This window comes from Pantherophis guttatus, chromosome 1, assembly GCF_059756535.1.
Source record: "Pantherophis guttatus breed Tessera chromosome 1, ASM5975653v1, whole genome shotgun sequence".
Lineage (NCBI taxonomy): Eukaryota > Metazoa > Chordata > Lepidosauria > Squamata > Colubridae > Pantherophis > Pantherophis guttatus.
In genome coordinates this window covers 348,283,303-348,303,122 of record NC_142063.1, presented here as the reverse complement: position 1 = coordinate 348,303,122, position 19,820 = coordinate 348,283,303, and the positions used below count along the sequence as shown (strand labels likewise).

Sequence of the window (19,820 nt, the reverse complement as noted above, 5' to 3'; positions counted from 1 at the left end):
GAGCACCGGGGAACTGCCAGAGGACTGGAAAAGAGCTGATGTGGTTCCCATCTTCAAAAAAGGGGGAAAATGGAGCCAGGAAACTACAGACCTATCAGCCTGACCTCAATCCCTGGGAAGATTCTGGAAAAGATAATCAAGCAACGAAGCCAAGATGGGTTTGTCAAAAAGAGATCATGCCAGAGAAATTTGATTGCTAGAAGATTCCAAGGTCCCTTCCAACTCTGGTATTCTCTTCTGTTCTTTCAGTCGGATCCCCTGTTCAGGCAGAAACCCCTATATACCACTTTAGACAAATGGCTGTCCAGTCTCTCCTTAAAAACCTCCAGTGATGGAGACCCACAGCTTCTGGAGGGAAGCCCTTCCACGGATGAGTTCTTCTCCCTAGAATGAAATTGCTCCCTAGATCTCCCCCTGAGGAGCCTGCCTGTCTTTCCTTTCCTTTCCTTTCCTTTCCTTTCCTTTCCTTTCCTTTCCTTTCCTTTCCTTTCCTTTCCTTTCCTTTCCTTTCCTTTCCTTTCCTTTCCTCCCTCCCTTCCTTTCTTTCTTCCGAGCCCGAGAGGGGATGAAGGGAGGGCGGGAGGGTGGGAGCTCTGCGGGTGACCATGCCTCTAACAGGCGGGGGCGGGACGACCTGAGGGGGGGGGGTCCTGGGAGATAAAAAGGGAAGCGGAGGCGGACTTCGGGTCCAGCGGACTTCGGGCCATGGAGGCGTTGGGGGCGCTGGGGGCGGGGGCGGCGCTGCTGCTGGGGCTCTACGCGCTGCTGTACTACTACTTGGGGGTCGCCACCCGGTGCAGGAACGCGGTCAGCCTGCGGGGCAAGACGGTGCTCATCACAGGTCAGCTGGGGGGGAAGGGGGGTCCTGGGGGGCATTGCATCCATCCTCCCTTCCTTCCTTCCTCCCTCCCTCCCTCCCTCCCTCCCTTCCTTCCTTCCTTCCTTCCTTCCTTCCTTCCTTCCTTCCATAAGCCCCCCTCCCACTTCGATGGGATTCTGATCCGCGCAGGATCAGAATCCCGGAGCAAACGCGCAGCGCAAAAGTCTACACTCAACCAGGTTTGTCCGCGCAGATTCTGCCCCATGCAGGTCCTGCTTGCCCCAAAGGCGCTTCAGAGGCAGCCGAGAAAGTCCGCCCAAAAAAGCCCCTCGGGAAGGAACCGGCTGAGAACTGACCCGGGAGGCTCCGCGGATGCCAGCCGTCCTGGGGCTTCCCCGGACCCCCGGCCAGGAAGGGAGGACGGAGGGTGCGGAAGAGCGGGGGGGGGGGAGGGCTGGGCTGGGCTGGCGGAGACCCTGCTTGGACCAGCCAGGGGGGCCTCGGAAGGACGAAGGGAATAGCAGAGCTGGAAGGGACCTGGGAGGTCCTCTAGCCCAACCCTCCTGCTCCAACCCTATACCAGGGGTGTCCAATCTCTTCTTACACACGTCCAATGCTGAGCTCCAGCAGGAGACCCTGTTCCAGCCTTAGGAATCCAACCAGCCAGCTATGGGGACTTCAGGGAGTTGAAGCCCACAAGTCTTAAAGCTCCCAAGTTGGACTCTCGCCCTTCCAGACAAATCTCTTCTTTAAAAGCCCCTAGGGATGAAGCACCCACAACTTCTGGTGGCAAGTTGTTCCGCTGACTAATTGCTTTTGCTGTCAGGAAGTTCCTCCATAAATCCAGGATGCTTCTCTCCTCAATTACTTTCCGTCTCTTACTTCTTGTCCTGCCTCCAGGTGCTTTGGAGAATAGGCTGACCCCCTCTTCTTTGGGGCAGCCCCTCAGATACTGGATCTTTACTATCGTATCAGCCACAATTTGTGCCAGTTGTTTGGCACAGGAGGCGGCTGGAAACCGGCTTTTCAAGCTACCCAGGTCTCACTTTACATGGGGGCAAGGGTCACTTCTCTTAGCTCTGCTTTGGCTGCCCCAGGGGCTGTAGTCCTGCCCCCAGGATGGAGAGAAGCTCCTTACATTGGAACAATTTACTGTTTAAATTATGAAGCAGAAAACAAACAACTCCCTTCCCACTAAAAGGCCAACATGCATTGAGGGAGCAAAGCATTTGAGAAAGGAACTACTGGATTTCTAACTGGGGTCATCAAGAGAACCTCAGTTTCCAAGAGCCAGGGGTCTCCAACCTCGGCATCCTTAAGCCTGGAGTTTTACCTTGGCAACTTTAAGCAAAGCTGGCTGGGGAATTCTGGGAGCTGAAGTCCGCCGGGCTTAAAGTTGCCAAGGTTGGAGACCCCTGTCCGAGATCCTGGGCTGCCTTACCTCCACGAAGGGCTCCTGGCAAGGGATGGGCTGAACCTCCCAAGAACTGGGAAGAAGATATCTGGATAATAACCGTAGCTCATCTTCCCCCAAGGGCTTTACGTTAAAAATGAGGGGGGAGGGGGAGCAATCTTCACAACCTTTGGAAGCTAATTCCAAGCAAAACCCCCCAGATAACCAATCCTACAAGGAGGAAGGGAGCAAAGGGAAAGAAGAAAAACTCAGATGCAGAGTAGGAGAACAGGACGCCGCAAAGATGCTCTAATGGTCACAGTTTAGGGAACAAACAGGGTGAACGTGAAGTACGAGTGTAAGAGGGCAAGTGTGATGTCGTTGCCATTAGAGGAAATTCGTGGGATGAAACTCATGACTGGAATGTACTGATGGAAAGATACAAACGATTCAAAAGAAAGGGATCTCACGAAAGGGGAGGTGGAGCTGCATCATATGTCAGAGGTCACTTGCAGAAATCCAAGGGTGAAAACCACCTAGGATCATGTTGTGGGTCGACATGAAAGGAAAAACGGAGGACATGGTCATAGGCGTGTAATACAGGGCACCCAACCAAGCAGAAGAAACAGATGGACTTTTTGCTAGTCAATTAACAAACAAAACAAAATTGAACGTAGATAAAAGCAAGGTAAGACAAATCGACTGTATAGGTGTAGACTAGGTGGAGCTGGCTTAATGCCAGTAGCTGCAAGAGGGATCTTAGAGTCCCAGTCGACAATCCCTTAAACGGGAGCCAAGAACGCACAGCAGCTGCCAAAAAAGCCCATGCAATCCTAGGCTGCATTAATAGAGAGATTGAATCAAGATCACAGGAAGTTCTAGTACTGCTGTACAAAGCCTTAGTAAAACAACACTTGGAATATTGCATCCAGGTGTGATCATCACAATATAAAAAAGATGCTGAGATTTTGGAAAGAGTGCAGGGAAGAGCAGCAAAGACGATTAGGGGGCTGGAGGAATTGAGTATGTCTAGTTTCATGAAAAGAAGGACTGGGGGGGGACATGGTAGCACTGTTCCGATATTTGAGGGGCTCCTACAAAGACGAGGGGGCCAAACTGTTTTCCAAAGCAGGAAAAAGGCAGCAGAAGAAACAATGGATGGAAACTAACCGAGGGGAGAAGCAACGTAGGACTAAAGAGAACTTTCCTAATGGCGAGAGCAGTCAACCAATGGAACAGCTCACCTTCAGAGGCTGTGGGTGCTCCATCCCTGGAGGCTTTGAAAAAGAGACTGGACAACTATTTGTCTGAAATGATATAGGGTCTTTCCTGCTGAAGCAGGGGGTTGGACTAGAAGACCTCTGGGGTGCCTTTTGAACGGAATGGATGGAATGGGAATGGGAATGGGAATAGAACAGAACAGAACAGAACAGAACAGAACAGAACAGAATAGAATAAGCTAATAATAGGGCATAGGTCATAATCATAGTTACAATCACTAATCATAAGTTACAAACAGTGGATAAATCATAAGAAAGCAATAGGGGAAGATAGTAGGAAAGATGAGAAAAAATAAGGAATCAGAGAGTGCTGTGGGAATTAGGTGTTCAGCTGAGTGATGGTACGGGGGGGGGATGGGGGGCGACGACTGTATCTGGTTGTTTTGGCATGCAATGCTCTATAGCGGCATCCTGAGGGGAGGAGTTGCAAGAGTTCGTGTCCAGGATGTGAGGGGTCTGTAGATATTTTCTCAGCCTGCCTTCTCACCCGTGCAGCGCACAGGTCCTTAATGCAAGATAGGCTGGTTGTGATTGGTTTTTTCTGCAGTCCTCACTATCCGTTGAAGTCTGCACCTGCCCTGTGTCGCTGCTGTGCCAAACGAGACAGTTTTGGAGGTGCAGATGACGGGCTCGATAATTCCTCTGTTGCAGAGTTGCATTCTTTTAATTCTGGGAGTTCAAGTCCAGCCATCATAAAGTTTCCAAGGTTGAGAAACACTGCCAAACAAATGCTTCACTGTGTAACGCCACAAAAACTGCAGGCACACAGATGCAGTCACAACTCCTGGGTCCCCGTCTGCTGCGCCTTGGTAGTGCAGCAGACTAAAGTGCTGTTAAGTAGCACCAGCTGCCTGCAATTACTGCAAGTTCAAATCTCACCAGGCTCAAGGTTGACTCAGCCTTCCATCCTTCCGAGGTAGGTAAAATGAGGTCCCGGATTGTGGGGGCAATAAGATGACTTTGTATAAAAAAGAACAGCGCTTAGGGGGGCCTTGAAAGCCCTACTAAATAGGTATATACAAAAGTATGAAGGCTATTGCTTAACGCATTGTAAGTCGCCCTGAGTCTCCGGAGAAGGGCGGCATATAAATTGAACCAATAAACAAATAAATAAATAAAGACTGGGTGATCTCGGTGAATCCTTTCTCTTCCCTTTCCTAGGGGGAAATTCAGGGATCGGGAAGGCCACTGCGGTGGATCTGGCCCGGAGAGGCGCCCGTGTCGTCCTGGCATGCCGTGACAAAGCGAGAGGAGAATCCGCCATGTACGACATCAGACGGGTAAGCGCCTGCCGCGCGGTTCTCTCCATTCCTCCGTTCCTCTGCATCCAGGTGTTTTCCTGATTATTTTTATTCATTTATTTAGCATATGGCATCTAAAGAGATCATGAAATCCCTGATATACAACACAGATAAAACACACTATACACACAAACACAAATGTATGTTTAGTTATTGTAAAACCATGATAAAATCGCCATAATATGGCGCCATAGAGTCACAATGGGATTGATATTATACAGGTAATCCTCAACTTCATTAAGTGATTGTTCGAAGTTTGAAGGCACTTATGACCGTTTTTCACATTTATGACCATTGCAGTATCCCAATGGTCTCGGGATCAAAATTCAGATACTTGGCAACTGACTCACATTTATGACGGTTTCAGTATCCTGGAATCATGCAATCATCTTTTGTGACCTGTGACAAGCAAAGTCAATAGGGAAGCTAGATTCACTTAAGAACCATGTTATTAACTTGACTGCAGTCATTCACTTAACAACTGTGGGAAGAAAGGTTGTAAAATAGGGCAAAATTCACTTAACAGCTGTCTCCCTTAGCAACAGATGTTTGGGGCTCAATTATTCATATAAGTCAAGGATTACCTGTATATATAATAGGTGGACAATACAATAGACGAGACAAAATGTTAGAGTAAAATAATAGTAACTTCCTTCCGAGGTGGGTAAAATGAGGAGCCGGATTGTTGGGGGCTGACTCTGTAAACCGCTCAGAGAGGGCTGGACAGGGACTGTGAGGCGGTATCTAAGTCTAAGGGCTATTGCTAAATATGGCGCCGTAGACTCGCAATGGATAGATATTATAATTCGATATCTGAGGGAAGCTAATCATCTAACTGCATCTGTGATCGCTGTGATGAGATCATCCCAGCTGCCTAAGGAGACATTTTTGGACTAAATTGTTATTGTTTGTTGCTGTCTAGGAATTGCGCAGCAGCTGCCCAGCTGTCTGTGTGTGTGTGTGTGTGTGTGTGTATACATACATACATGCATACATATATACATATATGTGTGTGTGTGCACAGTATATATGTATAAGAAAATAGATATATATGTATATGTATATACACATAGACATACACACACATTCAAATTTACATCTGTCTTTCTCATCATCCAGAAAGAAAGAACACAAGATAGTCAGCAACACAGGAACATTCATGAGGTAAATCAAACAGCAAACAGAGCCCACAGAAGAAAAAGGCGGGAAAAAAGGGAAACTCCCCCTTTACACCCACAGCAACCAATCATAGTGCAGATTGCCTCATGCAGAGCCAGAACTCTCCAACCAGTCAGCTACCACTGTACACTTTACTGTTCCAGCTACTCCATTTAATATCTCAACAGTTCCAATGCGCCTCAGTTGCATTATGGACTCTCGGCCGTTCCCCACTTAAAGAGCTTTGCCTTGAATTCTGTCACCGCCTGTCCTGGTCCTATTCAGGGGGCTCCATATTTTTCGCGGCAGCCGCTTTCCTGGAAGTGGTTTTGTTGGATCTGGGTCAGGGAACTGCGCAACAACTGTCCAAAGGAAATCAGAGACACTGACATGAACCTGTAGTTTTATATAAATAAATATATTTAACATCCATATGCATAGTAGGCAAGATAGTCAGCAACACAGGAACAGGATTCCTTCCGCTCCTTTTCCAGGAAAGTGGGAACTCGGAGGTGATCCTGATGATCCTGGATCTGGGCAGCCTGAACTCCGTCCGAGCTTTTGCGCAGAGCTTCTTAGAATCGGAGCCCCGTCTGGACATCCTCATCAACAACGCAGGTGGGGGCAGAGCAGACCCTCCCCGGGGTCTCCAGAGGGGAAAAGAAGCAGGAAGATTCTGGCCGTCTCCGGGATTTCTCTCCCTTCGGGGACTTGGCCATAACTTGAGAAGCGGCTCTCTCCTATTTCTGGTAGTTCGTTTTTCGTATACTGCCTTTATTATTATTATTACGAGTAACTGAAGGCAAACAGAACCAGTGGAACTATCTCCTCCTATTTTTCTCAAAACAACAGCCCTGTGAGGTGGGGTGGGCTGAAAGTGAGAGAGAGACTGGCCCAAAGTCACCTAGCTGGCTTTTGTGCTTAAGGTGGAGCTGGAACTCACCATCTCCTGGTGATTGCCCCAAAGTCACGCAGTCACCTTTCAGGCAGGATTTGAACTCATAGCCTCCTGCTTAACCACTAAACCAAACTGACTTAGCTGACATAAAAAGCCTGTTGCCTGCCTATTATGGTTGTAAGGCATGACGATTATAAAGCAGGTCATCCCTGTGACCCCTATGATTTCAAGATCTTTGTTGCGGCGGTCATTAAGTGAATCATTTATTCACTACAGGGTGTTTTTGCTGAAAAGTGGAAGAAACTCTGTTTTTTGACTAAAATGTTGTAAATTGTGGTCACATGACTGCGGGACACATTGCTAAGTTAAGGCCAGTTGCCAAGTGCTTAAAGTGCGGCCATGTGACCCCAGAGGGAACTGGGTGATAAAACGTTTTGGGTATCTCTTGCAACTTCGAATGATCACGAAGTGGCCCGTTGTAAACCGAGGACTGCCTGTAATCCGCTTACTTTTCTGGCAGGGGTCCTTAAGGATGGTCAAACCTCCGATGGCTTTGACCAGGCCTTCCAGGTCAACCACTTGGCCCACTTCCTGCTGACCCACCTGCTCCTGGACCAGCTGAAGCGCTGCGCCCCGAGCAGGATCGTAATTCTGTCCTCGAGTGGACACATGTATGGGAAGATCGACTTTCGGACCTTCAACAAACCGACCAAGCGCCTGATGAAGGGCGGACAATCATACGCCAACAGCAAACTAGCCAATATGCTCCATGCCAGAGAGTTGGCCAAGCGGCTGGAAGGAACCAACGTCACCTGCTACGCGGTTCATCCAGGTAAGTGGAAGTCTGGCTCCAAGACACCCCAGATGGAGCCCCCCCCAGGTCCATTTGGGGCTCTGCCAGGCATTTCTCTCCCACTGAGGCTCCCTCAACCCCCTCTGAGAGCTCAGCTGGGAAGGGAGATGTCTCCTCCCTTCCGGGTCCAGAATCCTAGAATGTTAGGGTGGGAGGGGCCTTTGGAGGTCTTCTAGTCCAACCCCCTGAGGTTTCCCCCAGTCTCTTACTCCTCTTCTGCCTTTTCCGTTCCTTCCTTGCTTCCTCCTCCTTCACCTCCTCTGCTTCTTCTCCTGCTTCTCCTCCTTCTCTTACTCCTCCTCCTCCCTTCCCGTCCTCCTCCTCCTCCTCCTCCTCCCCCTCTTCCCTGCAAACCCCCTCCCTTCTAGCACTGATGATGCTACCTAGTTGAGTAATGAAACGTCTGCAAGAAACATGTTGTCCAAAGAGTGCCACGCTCCATCCCTGGCATATTCCCTCTGCCTTCGATTTCAGGAATTGTTAAAACCGAAATTGCTCGCTTCCAACCCAGGTGGTCACTTTGGTTGATTTGGTTCGTGAGGCTGTTCATCCGAAATTGCGAGGCTGGGGCTCAGACCTCCATCTACTGCGCCACCGAGGAGGGCATCGAGAGGCTGAGTGGGCGGTATTTCGTGGACTGCCAGCCAAAGGTGCCCAGTCCACAGGCCTGCGATGACCAACTGGCTAAGAAGCTGTGGGAATTCAGCGAGAGGCTGTTGGGACTGACCAGCTAAATATTTCCACTTTAAATTTGACCGCTTAATTTTCCTGAGGTGAAGGCAGGGAAAAACCACATGGAAAAGCACACTCAAAATCACACAAAAATCACATCAGATACCTCTACAGTTAGCACAGGGCTGAACGCTCTCTCCATTGCTCTTCTCTCTCTATACCAGGGGTGTCGATTACGAGGCCCGTTGGCCGCATCCAGGCCATGATGTGGTCAGATCTAACCCGCGGGGCCTTCCTAGAAAATGTAAGGTTCCGGCTTGCATGGCTTCAGCCCGGTCTATCCAGTGCGAAGAGGAAACATGACAGCCCTGTGGGGAGTGGCGTCAACCTGGCCATTCCTGCCCAGTCAGCCTTGCCTGCCTGTCCCCCCACCCCCGAGGTCAACCACAGCCCTGATGCGGCCCTCAACGAAATTGAGTTTGACACCCCTGCCCTAGACCAAGGACTGCATCGCAAAGGATCCCTCTGTTAAAGTACTGAAGTTTGCAGATGATACAGCGGTCAGCGGTCTCATTCCAGACGGTGATGAATCTGCATTCAGACAGAAGTCCTAGTGGATAACCATTTAAATACGAGCCAGCCGTTTGCTGCAGCTGCCAAAATAGCCAATACAATCCTAGGTTGCATTAACAGAGGGACAGAATCAAGATTACGTGAAGGGTTAATACCGCTTTATAATGCCTTGGTAAGGCCACACTTGGAATCCTGATCCAGTTCTGGTCACCACAATATCAAAAAGATGGGGAGACTCTGGAAAGAGTGCAGAGAAGAGCAACGAAGAGGATTAAGGGACTGGAGGCTGAAACATATGAAGAACGGTTGCAGGAACTGGGAATGTCTAATGAAGAGAAGGACCAGGGATGACATGATACCAGTCTCCCAATATCTGAGGGGCTATCAGAGAGTAGGGGGGAGGATCTGAAGGCAAGACGACGCGGAGGAGGAGGAGGCTGTGGGGTCCTTGGTGCTCTCTGAGCATGGCTGGCTGCGGAATTCTGGGAGTTGAAGTCCATGTCTTAAGGTTGGGCACCCCCAAATTTCAGGACAGACCAAAATGATGTATGTAAGATTCCAGGAATCGCCAACTGGATTAATCCATAGTGATGCTGGGGAGGCACCTGATCCAAATATTCCTTCAAATTCTGGAGTTTTATGTCCTTTTGCTCTTTTACGGTCCTCTCACCCCTTCTGTTCAACATATATGTGAAGCCGCTGGGTGAGATCATCCGTGGTTTTGGGGTGAAGTGTCATCTGTACGCTGATGACACTCAGCTGTACATCTCCACCCCAGACCACCCCAACGATGCCCTTGATGTGATGTCTCGCTGCCTGGAGGCCGTGCGGGTCTGGATGGGGAGGAACAGGTTCAGACTCAACCCCTCCAAGACTGAGTGGCTGTGGCTTCCGGCGTCCCGATATAGTCAGCAGGTGCCATCGCTGACTATTGGGGGTGAATCTTTGCCCCCCACAGAGAGGGCTCGCAATCTGGGTGTCCTCCTGGACGCACGGCTGTCTTTAGAAGAGCACATGACGGTCGTGGCCAGGGGGGCCTTTTATCAGGTTCACCTGATCCGCCAGTTGCAGCCCTTTCTGGATCGGGACGCCTTGCGCACGGTCACTCATGCCCTTGTCACCTTCCGGCTGGACTATTGTAATGCTCTCTACGTGGGGCTCCCCTTGAAGAGCACTCGGAGGCTCCAACTGGTCCAGAATGCAGCCGCGCGGGTGGTTATGGGTGCAACTCGTTGTGCCCATGTGACACCCCTCCTGCGCGAGCTGCACTGGCTCCCAATGGTCTTCCGGGTGCGATTCAAGGTGTTGGTTACCACCTTTAAAGCGCTTCATGGCATAGGACCCAGGTACCTTTGAGACCGACTTCTGCCACCAGTAGCCTCCCCCCGGCCAGTTCGCTCCCACAGAGAGGGTCTCCTCAGGGTGCCATCGGCCAAGTTATGTCGGCTGGTGACACCCAGGGGGAGGGCCTTCTCTGTGGGAGCCCCAGCCCTGTGGAATGAACTGCCCCCGGAAATACGTAAGATCCCTGACCTCCGGATATTTCGCTGCGCACTGAAGACCCTGTTGTTCCGCCAGGCCGTGCTATCAACATAATAATTTTAAATTGGGGTATTTTAAATTTCTGGGATTTTAAATGGAGCCAAATTTATTTAATAATTTTAAATTTTAAATTGATGTTTGTCTTGTGTTTTTAAATAGGCTGTACACCGCCCTGAGTCCTTCGGGAGAAGGGCGGTATAGAAATAAAATAATAATAATAATAATAATAATAATAATAATAATAATAATAATAATAATAATAATAATAATAATAATAATAATAATCAGTAGAAAATGAGCATTCCTGCCAGTCCACCAGTCCAATTTTCATCCTCTGTTATTAAAAATTATTTTCATCCTGCATTATTAAAAATTATTTTCATCCTGCGTTATTAAAAATTATTTTCACCCTGCATTATTAAAAATTATGAAAGGCCGAAGGAAATATTTGTTCAGAAGGGCTGAGCTAAGTCTCTCAGTCTGGCGCTTTCCAGCCCATCCTGGGGCCGGTTATCGTGGCCTGAAACAGGGGCAGGATTGTTCCTGTGCCATGACGTGGGGCTCTGGAATTGCTGGGGTGGGGGTGGGGCTCTGCTGCTACCCCCCCCCCCCCTTGATGATTGTGTCAGGCCTGGGTCGCCAGGCACATCGGGGCTGACAGGTTGCAGATGCTGACCATGGGCCACCTAGATTTCTGCCATATGGAAGCAAGAAAAGGATAACAGAGAAGGAATAACTTTCCCATGATTGTTTCACTTTTACACCCACATCTTCTAACCAACTCGGGAAAGGAGAGAAAAGTCATGATTTAATATTCTTCATTTGAAGGTAGAGGGAGCCCTCGCCTTACGACCTTTCGCTTAGTGACCGTTCAAAGTTACGACGGCACTGAAAAAAGAGACTGACTTACGACCGTTGCAACATCCGCATGGTCAAAATTCAGACACTTGGCAACTGCCTCACATTTATGACGGTTGCAGTGTCCCGGGGTCACGTGATCCCCCTTTGCGACCTTCTGAGAAAACCAGAAAACCAGATTCACTTAACAACCATGTGGCTACTGTAACAATTGCAGTGATTCACTTAACAACTATGGCAGGAAAGGTTGTATAATGAGGCAAAACTCACTTGACAACTGCCTTGCTCAGCTATGGAAATTTTGGGTTTAACTGGTCGTAAGTCGAGGACTACCTATAATATTCTTCATTGGACTGTATTAGCCACCCAGTTGTGTGTTGTCTTGTGTGCAACAACACACACACACACACACACACATACACAAACACACACACACAAACACACACACACTATTTTAACCAAGCCAGGGAACAGACAGAAGATCATTTATATAATATTCTCTACTTAAATCTATGATACCAGATTCAGGTGTGCAATGAATGTAGCAGGCAAATGTATACGCACACTCCTTTTGCGTCATCACTCATCCACTTTAGCGTTGCGTCTTCTGAAAAATATTTAGAAGTTGTCCCAAGGCTGCCAGATGGGCAACAGATGTTGTGCGAAGGGTTCTTTCGGGATATTCTCCTTCTCCATCTGGGTCACCCTGGAAGGTGCTTCTTTCTATCACGGGCCGTATAAACTATGTCCACAGCATTTTGCTGGTCTACTAATTCGGTCATTTTGTCCAAGAATGAAATGAGGCTGGTTTGGCATTATCTGCTTTTAACAAACCCGTCCTGACTTCTAGTTATTACTTTCTTTGTTTCTAGTCATTTTTTTAAATTATTTTTCCAGTATCTTCCGGGTATTGATGTTAGGCTGATTGGCCTTTAGTTTCCTGGGTTTATTTATTTTTTTCTCCCTCTTTTGAGGATGGGAACCACTTCAGCTCTTTTCCAGTCCTATGGTAGTTCCCCAGTGCTCCAGGATTTTTGGAAGATGTGGTACAGTGGCCCTGAGATAACATCTGCCAGCCCCATTAGAACTCTGGGATGTAATCCGTCAGATCTATTGGATGGCGTTACAGATATCGACAGAGGATGGAAGCTGTTCCAAGCAAAGCTGCCTTCTGCAATTGACTGATGGTGAATCTGTCAATGCCACTGACGGTGTTCAAAGGGTGCTCCAGTTGTTTTGGGATTGCACCTAAGGCGCCCAAAGTCACCCAGGATGCTTTCATTCCTACGGCAGGACTATAACTCACTGTTTCCTGTTGATTGGCCCAAAGTCACCCAGTATCAGTGATATTCAATTTTTTCCCCTCTCAGTTCTGTGAGCGTGACTTGGTAGGTGTGGCTTGGTGGTGGTGGGTCATGTGACTGAGTGGGCTTGGCCAACTTGACATCACTCACGGCAACCCACCAAGCCACGCCTACAGAACCAACAGCGGCCAAGTCTTCTAGCGTTCAACCTAGCTGCTTCTCGCCTCCTTCTCATGTTTGCTGTGTGTGTATGAGCCTAAGAAGGAGGCGAGAAGCAGCCATGTTGAATGCTGCGGCAGAGAGAAGCCAAACTTTTCTCCCTCCCTTCACAGCGGAGCTGCTCAGAAGGCAGCCACCGACCGCAGTCTGTCCCTTTATGATCACCCACTCCCTCCCGGGATCTCTTAAAGACTGCGGCCAGCACCTGCCTTCTGAGCAGCTCTGCTGCGATGCCGTCCCTTCAGCTGCTGACGTTCTCCTGGCTGGATCCGGCCACAAGTGGCACCAGCAGGCAATGGGGTGCATGTGCGGAGCCAGAACAGGGCGGCAGTGCGCATGTGCACCCCGTTAACTGCTGGTACTACTTGCGGCCGGACCCAGCCAGGAGAATGGAAGTGTTCTGTCCCCAACTCACACACGCACACAAACAGACAGCCGGGGGTTAAATAAACTGGCAGACAACAAATTCTTCCAATAAGAGGATTGGCAGCAACCCAGTAGCTGCTTGCCAAGAACTTTATTCATAAACAAGATACACACAGTTCAAGAATTGTCCAGTCCGTAATTAAATCCAAGGCAGATAACCTTGGTTCCAAAGATGCAATGTGACTCGATAGTAGTTAGTTTTGTCTGTCACAGAGTCTGAATGGCCACCTCACCCCCTTTTATACCCTGTGGGGTGTGGTCCAGTGACTCAGTTCAATCTCTGGCACGCCTCTTCTTCTGTTGTGTGTGCTTATCTCTGCGACACTACCGAGGATCCAGCCAAGACTCATGTCTCCCATTACTGTCCACCTGTGGCTGCGTGGACGTGCTTGGCCCCGGCCCTATCTCTTGACCTTCGGCGGACACCGAAGGCATTGCTGGAGAGGGAGGCCTTGCCAACTCCTCTCCTTCACTCTCGGCGTCCTCTCCTGCCGATGACACAGGCTCAGGTAACGGCGCCACAACAGGAAGCAGCCGGAGGGACAAGGTCACAGCAGAGCTGCTCAGAAGGCAGCCAAAAACAACGGTCGACAGCTGGAGGCTTCTTGGTGAAAAGGCGGCCAAGCCACGCTGTGTCCCGCCCCAAGGTGCGAAGGAAGTTGAGGCAGGTGGCAAGCTCCAGGGCAAGGCCAGAGCTGGAGAATGGCACATTACCTGACCTGGCTGAGGCAGGTGACGAATGGGCAGTGACTCCAGGGCCTCAGGAAATGGCACATCCTGGGACCTGGCCCCCGACTCAAGGTGAAAGGTGAGCAGGCGGCATGCATTGCTTACCTTTGGTGAGCTGAGCAGAGTTGGCAAGGTGATTAGCTGGGCTGCGTGGCGAAGGCAACATATATAAGTTAGGTGGGCAGGGTGAGCAGCAAGCGGCCAGAAGGGGCGAGTAGCGAGCGGCCGGGCAACTGGACAACTGGGCGGGTGGGGGGCCAGTCAGAGGTGGTATTTACTGATTTGGCGAACCAATTCAAATTGCCTCTATCAGATCGCCCGGATCACCCAAATCGGTCCGAACAGGTCAAATACCACCCCTACCCAGCATGCTTTCATGTCTAAAGTGGAACTAAAACTCACTGTCTCCTGGTGATTGGCCCAAAGTCACCCAATTTCTCCAGCAGTTTTTCCCCAGGCCTTCCCATTTCTAGTTGGAACGGACCTTGCAGGTCTTCCAACATAGATATTAAGAAATTCAACCTTGCTGTCAAAGAAAATCAAGGTTTTGATAGTGGGGGCCCTACCACGTGCACTAATCAAGCAGGGGGTAAGGAAGTGGGGGCAGGAAGGCCCAAAACAGGCTAGGTGGAAAGCTGACACGGGGTCAAATGTCTACACACCAATACACAAAGTATGAGGAATAAACCGGGTGAACTAGAAATTCAAGTAAATGGGGCAGATATGAGATGGTTGCCATTACGGAAGTTTGGTGGGATGAAACCCATGAGTGGAATATACAGCTAGAGGGATTTAAATTGGTTAAAAGAAACAGATCAAATAAGAGAGGAGGTGGAGTTGCACTGAATATAAGAAATAATTACATCTCTACAGAAATAGAGCAGAACAATGATGAAAACCATCCTGAATGCATTTGGGTCAATATAAAAATGGGGTCTGGGTGTGAAATATGACATTGCCATAGGTCTACAGTACTATAGGCCACCCAACCAAACAGAGGAAATCGATGAACTTTTTGCTAGTCAGTTAACTAAGGTATGTAGGAAGCACATCACAATCGTAATGGGGGACTTTAACTACCCTGACATCACCTGGGAGACAAACTCTGCACCAAGTGGGAGATCAACCAGGTTCCTGATAAATCTTGCAGACAACTTTGTCTCCCAAAAAATAGAGAATGGAAGAAGTGGATCAGCCATATTGGACTTATTTTTCTCACTATATAAGGTGCTCCGGACTATAAGACGCACATTAGCTTTAGAGGAGGAAAACAAGAAAAAAATATCTGCCTCTGCCTCCCAGCATCCCTCCGGTATTCATCTGGCTGGCGTCCTTGCAGCAAACAGCAAACAGCCTGGTCAGCTTCAGTACATTATCGCAGCTCCAGCATGTGGCCCATCAGGGCTCCACTCCGCTGTACCCACCACCAGTCAACTGAGCTGAGCTGCTGCCGCTGCTCCTGCCTCTGCCCCTGCCAGGGAACACTGGAGCTTTTGCTGCTGAGCAGCTGGTTGGCAATTGGATTTGCCTCCCAGAATACCTCCAATCAGCTGTTGTAGGCGGCAGGGATCGCCACCACCATCTATTGCCACTTATCACTACTGCTGCCACCTGCTGTCCATGGCCCGTTCACTTCCACTGCAGCTCGTTTGCCACCACCACAGCCTGTTCACCACCACCGTGGTCTGTTCACCACCACCGTGACGAATGGACGGCAGGCATAAGCGGCAATAGGCGGCAGTGATCCCCACTGCCTAGAACAGCTGATCAGTGCCACATCAATCCTCCTCCCCCACCACCTCAATATTAACTCTATAAGACACACAGACATTTCCACCCACTTTTTTGGGGGGAGGAAGTGTGTCTTATACTCCGAAAAATACAGTCATTCTTACTAACAGAGATGAAATGATAGAAGGTGTTGAAGCTACAGGAACCTTTGGGGTGGGGGGAGTGATCATGCAATATTGGAATTCAACATTATGCAAGCACAAGCAATAGAGCAAAGTCAAATTAGAGTCTAGGACCTTAAGAGAGCTGCTTTCAATAAACTTAGAGAGAGCTTGGGAAGGATTCCCTGGATGAGAATCCTCAAAGGGAAAACAACTCATGAGGCTTGGGAAATTTTGAAAAGTAAGATTATAAAAGCCCAGTCTAGCATGTAGGATGGGAACACCACTAAGGCAGTGCCAGATCAGTATAAAGGTATAAAACTCCATAGTAATTAGAATGCAGGATCAGCTCAGAAGAATAAAACTATGCATAGGTTTAGAAAAAACGACCTTCCCAAAATTGAAACACAGGAACATCAGGGCTATTAGGAAACAAAAGAGAACTCATGAAGACAGTACAAAGAGCAGGACGTGCCAGCGGAGGAAGTTAGCACCCAACCCTTTCCTAGAGGAATGAAATATTTTGGGAAATATTAAAAAGGCAGAATATTATGTTTCCCTGGATGAGAAATGGAGAAGCATGTTTTAAAGAGGAAGCAGCTCCCATCTTTCTGCCCCCACCCTTTGTCAATGGGCCAGAGGCAGAAACTCAATCTTTGTCAATGGACCATCATCTGCAACACAATAGGACCCATCTAGCAACAGAAACTCACCACATGGCACCTGGGAAGATTACATTAGCCAGCAAGGCTAGCTAAGACCCCCACCCCCTGGGAGTCTGACAACCATTTAGGATGCTCTTTCTGGGCCCCAGGAAGTTCAAAGCCAGAGAGGGCATAAAACCCGGGGACTCGCAGCATCTCCGCCCTTTTCTGTTCAGGAACTCAAGCCATGTGATCCTGTCCACCATTAAACCATCTTTCCAAGCAGTCTCCATGTTTCCAGTGTCTTTTTCCCCACTTGGAGCTGAACCCAGAAGGATATTTCTTCCTACAATTTGGCCCACACAGATGGGACTCCAAGCTAACCTAACCAATGGATCTGGCCCAGGTAAGCCTCCCTTGCTAGCAGCAGACCCATTGAGTCTGTGGACAAGTTTTCCTGGACCTTGGCCATTTGGAACTAGGTTTTAAAGGGGTTTTGAGTTTGAGGCTGCTTGGAAAGAAGCGAGTACCTCTAAATTTTAATTTTAAAGCATGGAAAAGCATGGGAAATGTATGTATGCCTCCATGTGTGTGAGGGCCCTTGTCCCAATCACAGCTGGATCTTGCTTCCTCTGTGCATTTCCTAACCCCAGAAAGACCAACAGACTGGAGAGCATGGGGGTTTTGTCAGAGCACAGGACCTTCTGTTAGGGAAGGAGGAAGTGTGTGTGTGGGATTCCACCCAGAAAACAGTTTGATTTCACCTCTTTGAGCAACCTCTAGCCACACCTCTGCCTACCGCTAGCTCCACCAAGCCGTGACTGGTAGCATAGAGAAAGCAAGGGGGGGGGGTCACCAAATGTGGGACTTTTAAAGGGAATGAAAGCCAAGCGAACGTCAAATGAAAGTGAAGAGGGTAATAAAAGGAAATTAAGGGAATCCAAATGTGTCTAAAAGTACGAAAAGTCCAGATGCGGAGATAGTGTGAGGAGGTGCCAGTACTCACTGCTGGGGGCAGCAGGTCCTCCCGGATCCCCTTTTTGGATCTGAAAACCAACGGCGAGTTCCTTACAGGAAGGGGCCCATACTTCATAAGGGAATCGAAGTCCTTCCCAGAGCCTTTTCTCTGAAAACTGACGGCGGGCCACCTGGCTAAGTCAAAGTGATCCTTCTACCAAAAGACTCATGGGAAGTGGTAGTTCGTGGGTGGCAGGAACCCCCTTGGGAGAATTGCTCGAGGCCTGGGACACCAGGCAAATGCCCATTTTGAGTGGCATGAATAAGAAAAGAGCAGGAAAATTGTGTCAAAAATGGGCTATGCTAAGAAGTAACACTGGGAGACAAATTTGGCTAAATAAAGGTACTTAAAAGAAAAGGGAAATATATAAATAAGAATGTTGGGGTTTTTGTTTGTTTTGCTTGTTTGTTTGTCTCTTTCTCTGTCTTCTATGCAACCACGTGATATGTTTAAGATTTGTGCTTTCCCTAATTTAACTGAGATTTATGGTGGGAATGATCAGTGTGTGTAAATCTCTGAGTTCTATTTTCCTCTCTTTGTCTTCCTTGTTTTTTATGTTTGTAAGTCTAAGTTTTGTGCGCCCTCGAGGTAATTGTAACAGTAAAATGTATCTGAACCCTAGAGACAAGAATTTGAAATTGTTAGAGAGAGAGAAAAAAAGATTGAAGCAATGAAAAATGGGGGAGAGAGAGAAAAAAGAAAGAAAGAGCATTTGCCCTGTGTTTGTCTGGCCAACAAGAACAGAGTAAAGAGAACTTTTCATTTTATTTCTATTTTTTCTCTCTCTCCCTCTCTGTATCTTAAAGTAACAACTCAAGTTTATGAGGAAACGTTTTAAGTTCTTTTACAAGAAAAAAAAATCAGTATTGCACTCACTGTATGTGTTTAAATGGTTTTACCTGTTCATTTCTTTCCTGAAGTATGTGAATCCAGTTTTTTCTTTCTCATCTGTTGTGTCTCCATTTTGTTGAAACTGCATTATCTGTTTAGTAACTGTAATACTGTTGTTGTTTCTTTTCACACTCTGCCTGCAAGCTATGTACCCCTCCTCCCCCAATCTCTAATCCTGTTACAATGCCTTTCCTGGGAAGATTACCCACAAAAGGGGGGAGGGGACCTTGTTCTCATGTCTTTCAGCCCTGCACAGATGACTCTGCAGCCTGTGTAAGCAGAGCACATGGATCCAGATGCTGTCTCCAGAGGAGACCTTCCATCTGTTTGAGCCAGGAATTGGGTTTGAATCCAGCCTCCACTGAAAGTCATCACAGCAACCAGAGTGGAGCAGACCTTCCCAAGCCTGACTGACCATCCTTATCACCAGCAGACATGAAAGAAAAGACCCTGAGATGAACACATAAAGACCAAAATACTCTTTTCAATCCCCAGAAGACAGTCTGGAGAGACTATGGGGGAGGGTGGAAATTCATTGTAAGTTTTTCTTTCTTGTCTCATTTATATTGTAATCAGTTCATTGTAAGAATTGTATTTGGGAGTGGTTGCCACAGCAAGTTATGTACACCTTAGATTTCTGTCTGGTGTGGAGGAGAAATATGTCCAAAATGTTTGTATTGCCTGTATTGTAAAAGTAGCTGCATACATATGCACACACAGAGAGACACACCATTCAGAATTAGACTAAAATTATTCCCTTCACTTACCTCCACACAAAGTTTCTCCTAGGTTGATTTTTGCTCTGTGGCACTAAAAGCCCAAGTACTCATATCTCCCTGCTAATTCCCGCAGGCAATTCCCTCACTTGAAGAGATAGCAGAAAAGATATCCAAAACCCAAGCCCTGACTGTGACTCAGAAATGATGCTACCCAGTTATTGCACAGACTAACCTCAATTTGGACTCACAAATCTTGGATGCACTAAAGTAAGAGCTAGGGCAGGTTCAGTAACCAACCCCTGGAAATGGGCAGCCTGTAATTTAAAGGAAAACCATGGCTGTGAAAAATTTTGGGATGTGTGCTTGCTTGAAACCTGACTGGAAGCTCACAGAAAGTGATATCTGAAATCTGAAATTAATTGGCATAGAAATTGGATACTTTAAAATTCTTACCAGAACTTTTCTCCTGGCTGCTACACCTTCATGGTTGAACGCTTTTGGGAGCCACTGAAGGAATCCTTTTCTGTTGCTTCCATCAATGCCTTCCCCTTTGCATCAGAACAATTAAAAGCACCCATCAAGCCTCCCTGACCTGATCAATTTTAATCTTTTGCCAAGAACATGTTTCAA

General features: G+C 48.1%; 1 protein-coding gene across 1 annotated transcript; it reads left to right on the top strand.

Moving 5' to 3' along the window:
- The first annotated feature begins 696 nt into the window (after window positions 1-696).
- Window positions 697-9,737, top strand: LOC117657009 (dehydrogenase/reductase SDR family member 13-like). The gene is made up of 5 exons (XM_060682301.2): window positions 697-841; window positions 4,655-4,773; window positions 6,447-6,570; window positions 7,371-7,682; window positions 8,178-9,737. The coding sequence occupies exons 1-5, from the start codon at window positions 706-708 to the stop codon at window positions 8,435-8,437; spliced, it is 951 nt and encodes a 316-aa protein (XP_060538284.2). The 5' UTR covers window positions 697-705; the 3' UTR covers window positions 8,438-9,737.
- The last annotated feature ends 10,083 nt before the right edge of the window (window positions 9,738-19,820 follow it).

Bases quoted from the DNA above. Each gene is read 5' to 3' on its own strand.
- LOC117657009 (XM_060682301.2), top strand. From the start codon at position 706: ATGGAGGCGTTGGGGGCGCTGGGGGCGGGGGCGGCGCTGCTGCTGGGG. The intron at 6,571-7,370 runs GTGGGGGCAGAG...CTTTTCTGGCAG, and splicing joins CATCCTCATCAACAACGCAG to GGGTCCTTAAGGATGGTCAA. The intron at 7,683-8,177 runs GTAAGTGGAAGT...CTTCGATTTCAG, and splicing joins CTGCTACGCGGTTCATCCAG to GAATTGTTAAAACCGAAATT.